At 35.6% G+C, this 15,841-nt stretch overlaps 1 protein-coding gene across 1 annotated transcript; it reads left to right on the top strand.

The window, feature by feature from the left end:
* The first annotated feature begins 5,612 nt into the window (after nucleotides 1-5,612).
* Nucleotides 5,613-12,049, top strand: LOC145984897 (sodium channel protein Nach-like). The gene is made up of 6 exons (XM_083118274.1): nucleotides 5,613-5,792; nucleotides 8,524-8,812; nucleotides 9,386-9,439; nucleotides 10,102-10,207; nucleotides 10,797-10,903; nucleotides 11,934-12,049. Exons 1-6 carry the CDS (start codon nucleotides 5,613-5,615, stop codon nucleotides 12,047-12,049), a joined length of 852 nt encoding a protein of 283 aa, XP_082974400.1.
* Nucleotides 12,050-15,841: the final 3,792 nt, after the last annotated feature.

The raw sequence follows: 15,841 nt of genomic DNA on the forward strand, positions 1-15,841 counted from the left end.
ATAGTGGACGGATTTTGAAACCTCGATCATGTTTGAATTCGTTCACTTTGCTGTTATCATTGAAGTGTATAAAACTCTTAATTTTGAGATACTTATTTCTTGGCATGGCCTTTCTCACAACATCTACACATAAATCATCATCTTTACTCCAAAAGTGCTTCTCACTGGGCACCTTGTGATAGCCTGATAGTAACAGAATCCCTAAGAATCGGTATAACTCATAAAGTGATAGAAAACTGCAATTCGTTTTTTATTTCTGTTGCATACTTCACAGACTGTGTAGTAATCAAATTCAAAACGTCGCAATCGAAAAACATTTCAAAAACTTGAAGCGGAGATTTGCCTGCCAATGTACTTTCCATATCGGCTGCCTGTGATTCTGCACAAATACCTTCAACTTGCAATTTGGTGTTCACTGGGTCACATTTCCTCCAATTTACATCATATGTTGATAGCTGCCTCTTCTTCAATCCCCCTCGTAACTTTCTACTTTTGCTGCTACCAGATGTAGGGATTTCTTCAGGTTCTTCCACATTCAAAGAAGAAGACTCCGTGTTTTCTTCATTTGGTACAATTTGCAAAACTAACTCACCAGGAACATCTGCAACTTCCACATCATTTATTTGATCATCTTCAAAAATATCTTCATCGCTGTGGATGTCATTATCGGGAGGCAGAACCACCACCACACTCAGTTCTGCAGAGTTGTCAGCTACGGCTGGATCAAGGAGAATATCCTTTATTTCACTTGCTGTAAGCCCCTTCCTAAACATGTCGACAAAGGTAAGATGATGAATAACGGGTACTGTAACATGCAAGCTGTTACCTCCTGACACGCAAAAATCACAATGGCTTTGCATACGCAGCTACTCGTTTGTCTTCTGTTGCAAGGAAGCTAGAGACATTTGTGAGGAAAAAGATGAAATTGATACCTTTAAGTTCCAGCATCCTATAAATAGGACAGCAAACATCATTACCATTCCACAAAGACAAAAACCTCGTGGGTTTGAGATATTCTTCATATAAATCGTATGGAGACCCTTTCAAAGTTATATATAGCATTTTTACATGCCCACTGAATATTGTTTGCAAACTAGATGAATGAAACTGATAGCATGACATAGTACTAAATATTGCTTTAATTAACTGCACTTTTACTTATGCTGTTCTCAACCCAAATTGTTATCTTTATTTATGAACATAGTTATTAATATGCTTTATTGAATAATAAAACAATTGTTTTTTCATAAACTTAGTTTTACATTTAATAAAAATTAAGAAATCAACTGTCCTATTTATAGGACGCTGGTACATAATGGGTTAAGAAACAGTGCAATGGCGCTAGAAGCATTGCAACAGGACCTCAATTCAATATCTAAATGGTCTGAATGTAATGCACTCAAATTGAATTAATCTAAATCTTACATTTTAACTTTAGGCACAATGAGTAACCTCAAAAAGTTAGAACAATTAAAACCCCCTCCCTACACTGAATAATTCCAAAATAGAGAAAGTAGAAACAGCACGCAACCTTGGCATAATATTGGACGAGAATCTACATTGGGGTCCTCATGTCACACACACAATTAAAAACTCGATAGCCAAACTGAAATCACTTTTTCCAATCAAACATATGCTAAGCAAAGAAACGAAAACTCACCTAGTCAACACACTTGTAATGCCAAAAATTGATTATGCTTCCCCCGTATTTACAAATATCATCATTGCCCTAAATTACAAGCTACAAAAACTTCAAAACAGTTGCATAAGATTTATACTGAATGTCAAAAGAAGAGAACATATTTCCCCGTACTTACAGGAACTTAATTGGTTAAACGTTAAGAATAGGAGAACATTTTTGGCATTGTCGTTATTGTACAGGATCCTGAACAATAAGGAACCAAGATATTTATATGATCAAATTGCTCCGTACAGGAAGAAAGGAAAACAAATTAACCTTCGTCAAAAAACACAATTCACGATTCCTGTACACAGAACAACATTCTACGGACATTCTTTCATAGTTACCAAATAAAAGAATGGAATGACCTTCCCCCAACACTGACCTGAGGGGAGCTCCACCCTGCAACACACAAAATAAATCTAAAGAAGCATCTACTGTCCAAACAATAGTGCCTGGCTTTGTATTTTCTGTAATGAATGGGAATGAGGTATTGGTTTTAGTTTTAGTTTTATCTCTGTAATAATTGTATTCGAATTGTGGTTTTAGATTTAACTCTGTACCTTCAGTACATTAATTGTTTACATTATAAGTAAAAAGGTAAAGTGCTCCCTGTGCATAGCACCACGCCATGAAGGCGTATAGGAGGTGTGGGGGTAACGCCCCACACTTTCTTGATCCGGTCGTGAGTGGGGGTGATGTGATCAGCATCATGCCCCTGACCCCCAGGTACCATGTTATTCGACATTGGGTGGGCCCTGGGGCTGCTTCGAACATTAGAAAAGTTCCCGGATTTGAACTGGCTGGGGATCGAACCCGGGACCTTTAGCATGGTAGTCAGATGCGTTACCGACTGAGCCACCGCGGAAACTTACATCATAAGTATGAATGTTTTATTTTTATTTTTTCTACTGCAACAATGATGTTCAAGAAGTGTAAAGTGTCAATTGTAATTTTTTTGTTTTTTTGTTTAAGGGTTTGTTGTAAGAACAGCCCGCGAGGCCGAAACACGCCCTCTCAATAAAGACGATATTATTATTATTATTGAATATTCACTTGGGAAGGTTAATTGAAAAAGCCACCTCAGAACTGTTATGAACGTACAACTTATGTCACAGGAAAACTCAATCACAAAATGTGTTCATTTAAGTGCAAGATTTGTCATCAAGTCTGTAGTCTTTACTCACTCATTCATGTTGCTCGTAAAGTCAAATTACAGAATTATTACTCTCCCCATGCCTGAAATCAAATTGCTTCGAAATTCAATTTAAAATAATAATAATCAGAATCTAAAATTATGCTGAGTCTTCAGCAATAAAATTGAAATTTGAATAATTATGTAGTACTAATATCGTAGCCTGTACTTTAGTGAAAGAATGATTTTAACTCGCATGCAGAAACAAGTACCAGTAACTGCAATAATTCAATTTCCTCAAAGATCTTCTGAAATAACAAAAATTGGAACACATGATAATGGAAATGGCTGCCACTTGCAAAAAAAGAGTATTAGAAATCAATGTATCAATCTCAAGCCATTACTATATCAAGGAAACAACATACAGAAAAATAATTTTTTAAAGATGGTCAAGCAGCCAAATTGTATTTTGAATTGAATCATTGCAATAGAAGAGTAGTCCACAAATATTTTATATTTTCAACTGACAATAAAAGCCAATTTTTTGTAGTTTATATAAACAAAAAGCATATAGTAAAAATGTTTGAGTATATGTCTGCATGTCAGTAGATGAAATATGCATGATATGGTTTGAAATTGCATTTAAACTTTCAGTTTTTAATAAACCCAAGTTAGATTGTAATGACATTTAATGTGCTCAATATGCAGAACATATTTTAAAGAAAAGTTTTAAATGTACATATATTCAAAAGAACCTGAAATTAAAGTGTACATCCTCTCTGCTAACCTAGGCCATGCAATAAGATTTTTAGAAATTGTTCTCTGAATGGAATTAATTTTGAATGCTGTTCTGCGATTCGCAAGATGCCAACGGATCTGCCCAACTGCTTTTCCTGCTTATCAAATCATTTGCGGTAAGTTAAGAAGTTGCTGATCATTGGATATTTTTAGTATTATTAAATATTTTGCTAATATCAGATGCAGGTATCATGTTATAAATAGTTCATAAATATTCATGTAATGAATATGAAGCCTGCAATGATGTCAATTAAATAAAATTTATATTAAACAAGTTAAAAAAGAAAATCTCATATCCCTTCAAGACGGAAGTAATAATTTACAGAGAGAGTGAAAAGTAATTTTACACCTTGTCTATTTTGTCACTTTCGATTAAATTTGAAATATAAAAAGCATTACTGACTTATTTACATAATTACATAATATTCTGTTTGTTGGTTTGAATTGTTCTTTTAAGTCTATTTTATGCACAGATAGGCTCATCAGGACTGGACCTGGACAGTTTAATGTGAGATCCGAATCACTGTGCAACGTGCCTTCACTGGGTATTGAACCTGTGACCCCTTGATCACAAGGCACTATCTTCTGTGTTTAAATAATTACATACAAAATTTATATCTTGACACTTTTTTAAAAATGATGTACCTGAATAAACTTTATAATTTGATTTTTAATATTAAGTATATTTTATGCTTATTTCTAAAGAAATATTTATGATAGTTTTCTTTCCCCAGAAATGATAATGAAGTATTGCCTTTAATAAGTGCATTTCAGGATGTACACCTGACAACTTCATTCCTATGGGTTAGCATACCACAAGTGGTAAGAATTAATATATTTTTATTTATTTGCATTCAAGGACTACAATTTTGTACAAGTTATCTGTAGTATTGGGCATGTCAAAGTGCAATACATAATAATAAAGATTTGTAATTTGAACATAAAATACATGCGGTTATAAATGCGGCCCCGGCGCCCACCCAGCGTCGAATAACATGGGTACCTGGGGGTAACCCTGGGGGGTAAAGGCGGTCAGGGGCGTGATGCTTATTACATCACCCCCACTCACGACCGGATCAAGAAAGTGTGGGGCGTTACCCCCACACCCCCTATACGCCTTCATGGCGTTGTGCTAAGCACAGGGGAGCACTCTACCTTTTTTTAATTTTTTTATACCTAGTCATATCATAAATTCTGTTACAAAGTTTAGACAGGGATGGCAACACTGGTTGGTAAGGTAACCCCGCAATGCTGGATCAAACAATAACCAGTATCCGCTGTGGTAGTGGAAAGGTGAATTTCACTGTGAGTGGAATGGAGTGGGGTGTGTATGAGAGCCATGTGGCAGTAATCACACTGCACAAAGTTGGCAAATCACCATCAGACATTTTCAACACCCTGAAAAAGCTGAATATCAGCAGGATGTTCATGCATCGGACCAACAGATACTGTGACACAGGGACAATTGAGGACCGCCCCAGGAAAGGTAGACCTCGCAGCGTGAGGAGCCAGAAGCTCGTGAAAGCAGTGGCGGCGCGGATTCGACGAAATCCTGTCAGGAAACAAGCAGTGATGGCTCGAGAGCTGAACATTTCAAAAATGTCGATATCTCATGTGCTCCGAAGTGACCTAGGACTCTGTTTTTATCGGCGAAGTACTGGTCACTGGTCTGGAGGGAGCAGAAAACAAAAAGACTCCTTCAGCATTACGCAAATGGTGGCCACAGGAGGATCTTTTTCACAGACGAAAAAATCTTCACGATTGAAGAGTCTTACAATCGTCAAAACGACAGTGTTTATGCCTCGACATCCCAGGAAGCTTGTGTAAACACGCCACGGATCCTCAGAGGCCATCATCCCGCCTCAATGATGGTTCAGTGGGGGAATTTTGTACGATGGCACAACTAACCTCCACTTCTGTGAACATGATGTGAAAACATCTGCAAAAGTGTACCAAGCGACAGTGTTAGAGCCACTTGTGAAATCATTGATCCGCACCATGTTCAACAATGAGCCGTGGAGCTTCCAGCAGGACTCAGCACTGGCCCACAAGGCAAAAACCACACAGGAGTGGCTTCAGAGGAATGTGCCTGATTTCATTGCTCCGACTGATTGGCCCTCCAGCAGCCCCGACCTCAGCCCATTGGACTACAGGTTGTGGTCCATTTTGGAGGGCATGGTCTGTAGGAAGAGGCATCCAAACCTTGCGAGTCTCAAGCATTCTCTTGTGAAGGCAGTGGCAGACTTTCCCCTCGAGACCGTGCATCCTGCGATCGATGACTGGCCTCAAAGACATCGAGCCTGTGTGAAGGCCAGAGGTGGCCATTCTGAACACTGATTGGTGCTCTGTGTTGGCAAGACCTGTACCTTTGTAACATCCAAATATTAATACATTAGCTTGCTCACTGTGGCTGTAGTTCATTATTAACTTTGTAACAGAATTTGATATGACATGGTACAGTGCATTTCACAGCCTAGGTTGCCATGGAGCGGCGGTTAGCATGCCAGAAAGATATATAGCATCTGCCAGCATTTAGACCAACAGCTATATGCTGACCTTGGCACTGAATGTGTCAGTGCTTCAGTATTCAGATAACTGGTGTCCAGTTTGCACATGTTTTTGAAGTGATAAGGTTTTAACAAGTGTTTTAGATTGTTTTGTTTCAGTTTACATATTACTGGTGCTTTTCTGCAGTCTAATAATACCAGGCTATCCGTACAATTTAAAACAGCGCATTTTTATGTGCAACTCTTATGTCATTACGAATTATTGTAGGAAAGTTAGAATGTGTTTTGCAGCAGAATTCACAGATGAACCTCTTTCACACAGAGACAGTGTTCAGATAATTGTGAACAATTTTTGGGAATCAGGGTCTGTTCTTGATAAAAAGTGAAGGGCAAAACTACACGTGCTTACTGAGAAAAAAGTAGATGACGTTGGAGCATGAGTGGAACATACTCAAAAATCACTCCGGCACCTTGGACAAGAAAGAATATATTTTCCAGACATTTTCGTGATATCTGCGTGGCGATCTTTTAAAACCTGAAGCCATACATTACAAGAATTGAAAGAAAATATCAGGAGAGAAATTGAAGCAATTTCAGAAGAGGAACTGATACGTGTTAGTAAAAATTTCCTAAAAAATACCATAAATGTGTGGATTCAGGACGACATCATTTCCAACACCTCTTGTAACAAGGTACACGTTCATTTTATTTGTAACTGTCAACGTAATTGTACGAGATTTATTTCATTACATAGCTAGCGACTCCAGTTAATGCGATGTTGCATCCAGTTTGCCGGCAGACGCGGTCTTACTTTCTGCTGCGCTAGCTGCTGCTCCACAGCCACCTAGGCTGCAAAAGGCACTGTACATATACGTATGGTGTATCATAACACTTGCACAATATAAATTAGTTTTAATTGACATGATGTACTGCACAAACTCTGATGTATGCTGCTAACCAACCAGATTATTGTTTTAATACATGTACTTTAATTACACATATACAAAACCTTGAATCATTCACACTTATCCTCAATAGATATGTCTGTAGATCTATTTGCATTCAAAAGGTAAGTGTTGTCTCTGTGAATTCGTGTATGGTGTAAAATGCATGTTCAATTAGCTTTGATTTGATTTTATGCTTGAATCTTCCCACTTTTGGTTCATGTCTAAACACTCTGGGCAACTTGTTCTACAGGTCAACTGCTGAGTTTTTAACCCCTTCTTATCTTTATTTCTGGTGTTCAGGCTATGGATATCTTCATTAATTTCAAAAGTATTAATATTTTGTTTGATGTATACCAGACATTTAGAGATACGTATATAGACAGGGTAGCATCAACAATTATTTGATTGAACTAGCTGATTGCCCAGCATTGCCCGGGTATTTATTTATCCCAATCTTCTATTAGACAGGAATACAGAGTGTAATGAATTCTAACTATAGTGTAAAATGAACTTGGAGTTAAACGGCATCGGGAGTGTCACTATTCATCTTAGCGACCCTGAAAACTAGATTCCAAACTAATATCAGTCATTTTACATGTCACCCCCTTCCCACCCATAGGGGTACCAGGGGTGTCTTGGAGTTGAATGGTATTTGGAGAGTCACTATATATCTTAGCAGCCCCGAAAACTATGGATTCCACACTAATATCGGTCGTTTTACATGTCACCCCCTTCCCACCCGCACCCCAGGGGTGTCTTGAGTTGAATGGCATTGGGAGTGTCACTATTCATCTTAGTGACACCGACAACTATGTATTCCACACTAATATCGGTCATTTTCGATTATTTTTACATGGCACCCTCTTTCCACCCTACCCCACCCCTAGGGTGCCAGAGGTGTCTTACCCCCACAGTATTTCTTTCCAGATTGTAAGTCATATGTGTACCAAGTTTGGTCATGGTGAATGTCACCAATTAGCTTAGAGACTCCGAAAACTATGGATTCAACACTATCATTCAACATCATTTTTGATATTTTATTTTTCACCCCCTCTCACCCTCCATCCCGATAGGTGATGAACTTGGAGTTGGACGGAATTGGGAGTGTCACTATTCATCTTAGCGACCCCGAAAACTATGGATTCCACACTAATATCGGTTGTTTTCTATTATTTTTACATGCCACCCTCTTCCCAGAGGTGTTTTACTCCCACAGTATTTATTTCGAGATTGCAAGTGATATGTGTACCAAGTTTGATTGAAATCACTTCAGGCGTTCGAGAGTTATGCCAAAACAAACACACACACATACACCCATTTTTATATATAGATAGATTACCCATTGAAATTATGCACAAGCCCAACTCGGATCATTATAATATTTATTGTTCCATTTCATATTTACACAGATCTTGTCAACAGAACTCTGTGTGCATGTATTGTATGTCATTTCAGATAAGCGTTCATGGAAGTTACGAAGTCCCTCTCTCAATTGGTTCTATTTATCACAAAGCATTAGTGACACTATTTTTTGGCAGTATGGATTTGAAAATAGTTGTAACAGACGAAGTTGCAGATGGAGATGTCCGCAACATTCCTGTAGAGTCTAGGGGCTGCAGATTTCCAGATGAAACTGAAGGACTTTATGCTTTCAAGTACTACAGCTACAGTGCCTGCATAGCTCAGTGCAGATTGGAGAAGAAAATTGAGCTTTGCAATTGCACCGATGCACCAGTAGGATTTGGTAAGATAGAACAAAAAAAATATTTTTTAAATTTGCTCATCAGAAATTATTGTAAGAAGACTTATTCAAATTTGGAAAAGTAAACTAGAATACAGGCATAAAGTTATATTTTTGAAAATAGCAAAAAATATTTACTTTGGTCACTTGCATCTATATTCTTCTCTTTAATCTGCTGTTTATTTGTTTTGTGTGGGGTTAAAATTATGTTGGAATATTTCTCAAAATATTCTAGTCCATTTTGGTATGTGGCATAGCCACCTTCCATTAAAAAAAAATGAATTTAACTCCAAGATGGCCATCAAGTTGGTAACATATCCTAACAAGCTTCTCCTCTTTCCTATATTAAGTATAGGGACAGTTGATTCATTTCCATATCCATAATTATTTTTGGTAAGTGTTTCCATACTTATGGGCTACTGTATGCAACATACAAACATTTTGAATATAAACTGTAACACAAAAACGTTTCCTAATAAAATAATATTTACTTAAACGAAATAATTAATACGAAATGTGTGGATGTAAACATTTTTTCTCAAGGAATTTTCATTATGTCTTTCCATACACATGCAGCCACATCACCACTATGCAGCACAGAGGGAAGGGAATGCTTAGAAAATGTGAGAGGTAAGTAATGCATTGAATTTTATTTTACAATTCAAGTTAATAAAGACTATTAAAAGGAACTAGAAATTTTAAAAATCAAACTCTCCTACAGTGCAAATGAAAGTCTGCCTGGGTATGGTAATACTGGTTTGATTTGATTTGATCTGCTTTATTTTACTTTGCTTTTGTCACTTTTCGCTTATCATGAGGATGAGTGATGACATGATGCAAGACTGAGATTTGAACATTGGATCCGTGGCAACATAGCATGCTGGCTAACCACTCTTGCATAGAGGTTTGCTGGTAGTAGTGGTAAAATAATGAAAATCATTACCTTTGTGACTAGTCACTCAATGTAGTGTATGTGCAATATTCTGTTGCATTTCAACTTTTGAATATCAGTGTAATGATTAGTGATCATTGTGCATATTTTGTGAATAGTCAACAACAAAGAATAGCACAGTGTGCTACGATGCCAGGGGTCCAGGGTTTGAATCCCGGCATGGACATTCTTTGTGAGTGTTCATTCATCAATTTCACCATATCATCACTCATCCGCATCTTTGCAATTAGCAACAAAATGGCAGCAGAGGGGGGTTGAATACTATAAAACGTGTTAAATCAAATTTGTGCAATATATATTTTAACAAATATAAATTTCTGTGATCATTGATTAATTCTAGATCAACTAGAGTATGTAAACCCTGCTGTGGAGAGAACAAGTGGCCTTAGATGTAATTGTCCCTTGAGTTGCACGGAGCAGAGTGTGGAGTTCATACATAATAAAGCGTAAGTTTACGAAGTTTTTGTTCTAATTTATTATGCAATGAAATATAGTAATGTTAAAAATTTAATCAGTAAAATTCAACTAAATCTTGCAGTTAGTCTTTACACATAAGAACAAATTTATTATTTACTAAAATCTTCCACGTGAAATTTTGTGTATGTACAACCTAATAACTAGAAAAATTCTACGAACATGTCTTGATTTTGTACACGTGGTGGTAGCATGGTGCTAATTTCATCATCTCCACTATGGCTGACATAGAAAATGTGTGTAGCCCTACTTTCACCCTATTTTACAAATCTCCCACATAGGATTCACCATTTTTCACAAATTGTGTTTTTGTTATGAGACATTCATTTGCTATAACTAAGACATGAATATTAAAATCACTAACCTTTGTCATATTTATAGGGACAACATCAGATCATGAGCTCCCATTTTACATCAAAAACCTACTACAAAACAATTTGCTGACAAATACATTTAACTGAAATAGGAAATTATCATCTCTCTATTTTGTTGGTTTATTAATGAAATCCAACCAATTATGAACTATGGACTGACTACATTAATAACAAAATTAATTTTCAGATCTGGAAGCCTAAACAAAGGAGAGTTTTGCGAGATCAATTTGCAGATTTATCTTGGAAAAACACGACGTAGACTGAAGGTTGTGAGGGGAATAATAGACATTGCAGGTAGGTGTATGGTGCCACATGGGAACCAACACATTAGTGAGTAAGAGAGTACACCAGAGGGCCATGTTAAAGGAGAGGAACAAGCTCAACAGTATTTTAAATGAAAACAAACCTGACCCAATTGAAATATTTCAGTCCAGAAGTTTCGTTATTTTGCTTCCACTAAAACCCTACTTGTCATGCTCCATTTTCCTGATGTACTATTACATCATAATTAATTTAGTACAAAATGGATTTAGTTTGAAATTATTAACAGGAATGGTTGATCTACTCCCAGTAGTAACAAAAATATACATGTTTGGAAGAAATATAAAGAAAATAATTAACTTTAGAGTTATGTATGTAATGACTTTACTGGCCAAATTTGCAATAAAGGTCTGTGGTCTGTACTAACGTGAGCTTCTGTACAGGCTAATCTTCTACAAGAACCACATGTTTTAACTTTCATCTTTTATATGTAGTATTACAATCATTTTAACCTTCGTATGGATACTAATTTTTATACTTAAGACATGCAGTCTCCAATATTGCTCTTTTTTAACATTTATTCCTGAAGAAGCCTAGTGACCTTGGCAAAATATAGGATAACCTTATGATGCCAAGGTGAGTATCTCTTGTAATCCTATTAAATAGGGATGGGCTGATATCGATAAAGTACCAACATAAAATTTACCGATACTGATTGATTTGATATATAATACAAATGAAGAACCTGAATGGCTCATTGACCTCCTTAATAAATGTGCGTTGAGCAATTTGTCAGACATATTAATACCCACACGAATTTTACTTTCTGTTTCACTGGTGCATATTTTTATCATACTAACAAGCTTCTTATGTATTCACTTGGTGAATCAGAGACTGAAATAAGGCATTTCTCCTTTTTTAAAACCCAAACATAGATCACCGTATTCTTGAATTAGTGTCCTATTCTATTGGCTGATTTTCAATATTATATCTTTAAGAAAATTTCTTCTCTCATGGTCAAGTAAATTTATTTATTTCTTACATATTTTCACTTTCCTTGCAGTTTCCCTTGGAGGAGTGTTTGGACTGTTCATTGGAGCCAGCTTGATAAGCCTGTTGGAAATCATTTACTTCTTCACTATTAGACCATTATTTCTCTACTTTAGACGAAAAAAGTAAACGTGACTTTGTCAAGTGCATAGAGTACCACACCATATTTATTTCATTTTGCTAATAGAAAATGGTTATGTAGCAACTAGAGTTGGAAGTGGTTGGGAAAAAACTGGAGTTTTTTCCACGGCTTTTTTGGTTGGGCTTTTTTCACAAAAGTGTCTCAAATCAATGAAAATACAGGAGTTGGCAGTATTTTTCCTGTTCCAAGGTTTTCGTTTATCTCCCTACTGTTAAAATACACACTAATTTCTAAATATAAAATACAATTTACAATATGAAATTCATAGCTATATATAAACAGTGTTTTAAAAAAAGTTGGCTTTTTTGAATGGGCTATTCTTTCCGAGTGTTATCTTCATATTTCGGTAGGCTTATTACATATATCTATGTAGCATAAACATATTTACATACCTAGAGTAGTTTTGTATGTGTTTTTAATAGAACCTAATAGTATGATATGATTTTCAATGTTTTAATTTGTTATATGAACACGTACGTGTACATGAAGCAAAAGAGAAAATACTGTTCTACCTCTTGAAAATCGTATCAAATCTCATTACCTTAAATTTTGTGTTCAGTAAAATATATTTGTATTCTGACTTTCCAGTACATCATGTATACTTTGGTCAAATGGCCGCTAAACCTGGTCACGGAGCAACTAGTAATGTATTTTGGCCGCTCAACCTTTGTGAGACCATAGCCCAGTAAATTTATTTCTTACAAGTCGATGCCTTGAGCCCATAAATAATCATAAATACATTTCTGATCTTTAAAGTTTATATGGAAATTAATATGCACCCTTATTTAATATTAATACTGTATATCAACTATGGCATAATCATAGTTCAATTATGTATAGACTTGCTGCAAAATATAAAATTAGATTTAAATTAGTTGTCAACCCCTGGGTGCAATGGACCTTTTGCAGACTGGCGGTTGAAAAACACCGGCATTAAAACTGACGCAAAAGCAAATAAGACTGGACGCAAATGGCAAAAAGATAATCTATTTATGAAATCTGGACTGGACCTACAGTTTGAAATGAGATCCGAAGCACTCTGCCTCCACTGAGAATTGAACCTCAGACACCTTCTAATAACAAGGCAACATGATTACGTTATTCCACTCCAGAGGCCCATTTATGATTATGAAAGGAACTTTCTATCAAAAAGCCAGCCTTTTTCAACAGTTCTTGCAATTTGTTGTCTGCGATTTACAGGCTTAATTAAATCTTGTGTCACTTCCGTCGCAAAGCTTACTTACATTCATGTAACACGTATACTTCTGCATATGTGTTGTGAACAGTAAATATTTATAATTGTCCCGAAATATTGAATATTTTGATATTAACATTTGTTTCATATTTTATGACATCAACATTTAAATTGAGACACAAACATGTAAAAGCTTGTTTTAAGCCCATTTCATAGTCAGATGTGCACATCAGGACTACACGTTGAGTTTTACTCCTAGCTTACCCATGCCGTACAAGAAACTTACATACCTGGGGGCAGCTCACAGGCCCACACTATCCTTTTATCACTAAAATTCAAGAAACCATTTCATTATTGAATCACTGCTTCCTTTGCAGTTATTTATTAAGTATAATAATTACAAAAATTACTATCATTAATAAAAAATAATAACCAATTATTGCATGAGTGTCTTGCATATATTTTATCATTCACTAAAGCTCACAAAATCCATAATATATTTTCTATTAATGCTTTTTTGTTTGTAGAGATGCATTTGTTTATTAAATATAATAACTTCAATAATTATTATCATTACCAACTAATTGTATACTCACCAGCATGAGTGTCTCTAGCGCTACGATGCCAGGGGTCTCGGGTTCGAATCCTGTTGTGGGCATGGATATTTGTGTGTCCATTCATCATATCATCACTCATCCCCATCTTCGCAAATTAGCCAAAAGTGGCACAAAAAGCGAAGTAAAATAAAGCATATCACAAATCAAATCACAAATGAGTGTCTCGAATGAGACACATTTAAAGATGGTGCCTGATACACTCACCAAGTGCATTTTGCATTCTAATTACATTACATTTATGTTTTTGTGAACAAAAGTAATACATATTTATTGTGAACATCTTAGGGAACCATGTAATTTATTTTCAAACAGTTGAAAAATCTAAAAAAAAAAGAGGTAGTGGAACTCAAGCCACATCCCCCCCCCCCAACAACCATAGGTACGCTATAGCTATAGGGTTAAGATTGTATCTGAACCACTATGCAATATGTGTCCACTGGGATTGGCCAATATCTGTCTCTTGGCAGCTACATCATGTAAATTTTTGTAGCTAGTTGTAAAACATGTCACTACAAACCTGTAAACTCATAACAGTAACTTCAAGTGAAATAGGTTAGCTGTAATTGGTAAAAAGCCAAAATTTCAGTTTTTTTCCATCTCTAGTAGCAACTAATTGCATGACTCCCCTAACCAGATGTAAAAAAAAAATGCAATCAAATTGTTTGCTATCTTACGATCATTTTACAAGTAGTATATCAATAGTTCTTAGTGGCAGACAATTTTTTGGTATCAAATGGGGGTGTCCAGATGAAACTTAACAGCACACAATCTGTGGATTCTAGGAAAACAAGAAATTGAGTGATAAGACATCTCAGAAGAGTAGCTTTCAAGATACCAGTCAACATTTGAATCAAAAGCAAAAGTAGATGCTCAGATTGCCTAATTGGGACTGGACATACAGTTTAAAAATGGAATCCAAACCACTGTAAATTTTCCTCTACAGGGATTTTAAGCTTTTTAATCTTGATCCTCTGAAAAACACAAAATCAAGATTGCACTGTATATCTTGGTTCCACCTTGTCCAATTTTGATGAAAGTTTTAAAAATGAAAGTTGAAATATAAAATTTGTGAGAATCAAAATTAAATTTTTATCCAAGTGTGATAATTTTGAGAAGTTTTGATGTGATCTCAAAATTTATCACATTTACATTACATTTTGATGCGATTGAATTTCCGCTCATGATTACTTTGTCACTAATGTGTTTAACACAAACAGGGCTCCCAGTAGTGAAATATCTTACAAAAACAAAAGATATTAATTTGAGCTTTGATTCAAAAAATAAAATCAGTAAAATCTGACATCATGAACCCGAGTAATGAAAGCTTTATCCAAGACCAAATGGTGATTTCCATCTAATTACAACAAAAGTTGTATAGGATTTCATAAATATTATTATGTATCCAATTTATGAAAACCTCAACCTGTACAATAATAACTTTTAAAAGGTCAGTTTCCAGAAATGTGTAAAATTTCATTAGAATCTGAGATGGTAATGTAAATTTTCACCTTTTACTTTGTTGGCTTCATATAGAATATCCGTGTTTTAGCTGTTTTTAGTGTTAAATGTAGGAATAAATTGTACATACACTATTAAGTAAGGTTTGTGTAATTGTATAATCACACATTTTGGAATCACTGTGGTGTAAAGGACTAATACAAATAGTAATATTTTGTACATACGTATGATTTATCAAGGTTTGGCTATATCTTTGGGTAGCTGTTTTCAAATTTTTCTCTCCTTTCGAAAAACTGCTACAATATTCCAAAATCTGAAAAATTACATATGCTTAGAATTCCTCCTAGAGCATTCATGCGGTTTGCTTTCACTGTTGCCTGGATATTTTCAATAGTTTTGTTGTTACCTACGACTATTAAACTATTAATAATATCTAGACAACAGCAAACCACACAAATACTCATGTGAATGCTCTAGGGGAAATTCTAAGCACCTGTAATTTTTGAGAT

Source organism: Lepisma saccharinum, chromosome 1, assembly GCF_977018435.1.
Source record: "Lepisma saccharinum chromosome 1, izLepSacc3.1, whole genome shotgun sequence".
NCBI classification, from domain to species: Eukaryota; Metazoa; Arthropoda; class Insecta; order Zygentoma; family Lepismatidae; genus Lepisma; species Lepisma saccharinum.

Coding starts and splice junctions, on each gene's coding strand:
- LOC145984897 (XM_083118274.1), top strand. CDS start 5,613: ATGTTCAACAATGAGCCGTGGAGCTTCCAGCAGGACTCAGCACTGGCC. Junction 5,793..8,523: donor GGTCCATTTTGGAGGGCATG/GTCTGTAGGAAG, acceptor ATGTCATTTCAG/ATAAGCGTTCATGGAAGTTA. Junction 8,813..9,385: donor CGATGCACCAGTAGGATTTG/GTAAGATAGAAC, acceptor ATACACATGCAG/CCACATCACCACTATGCAGC.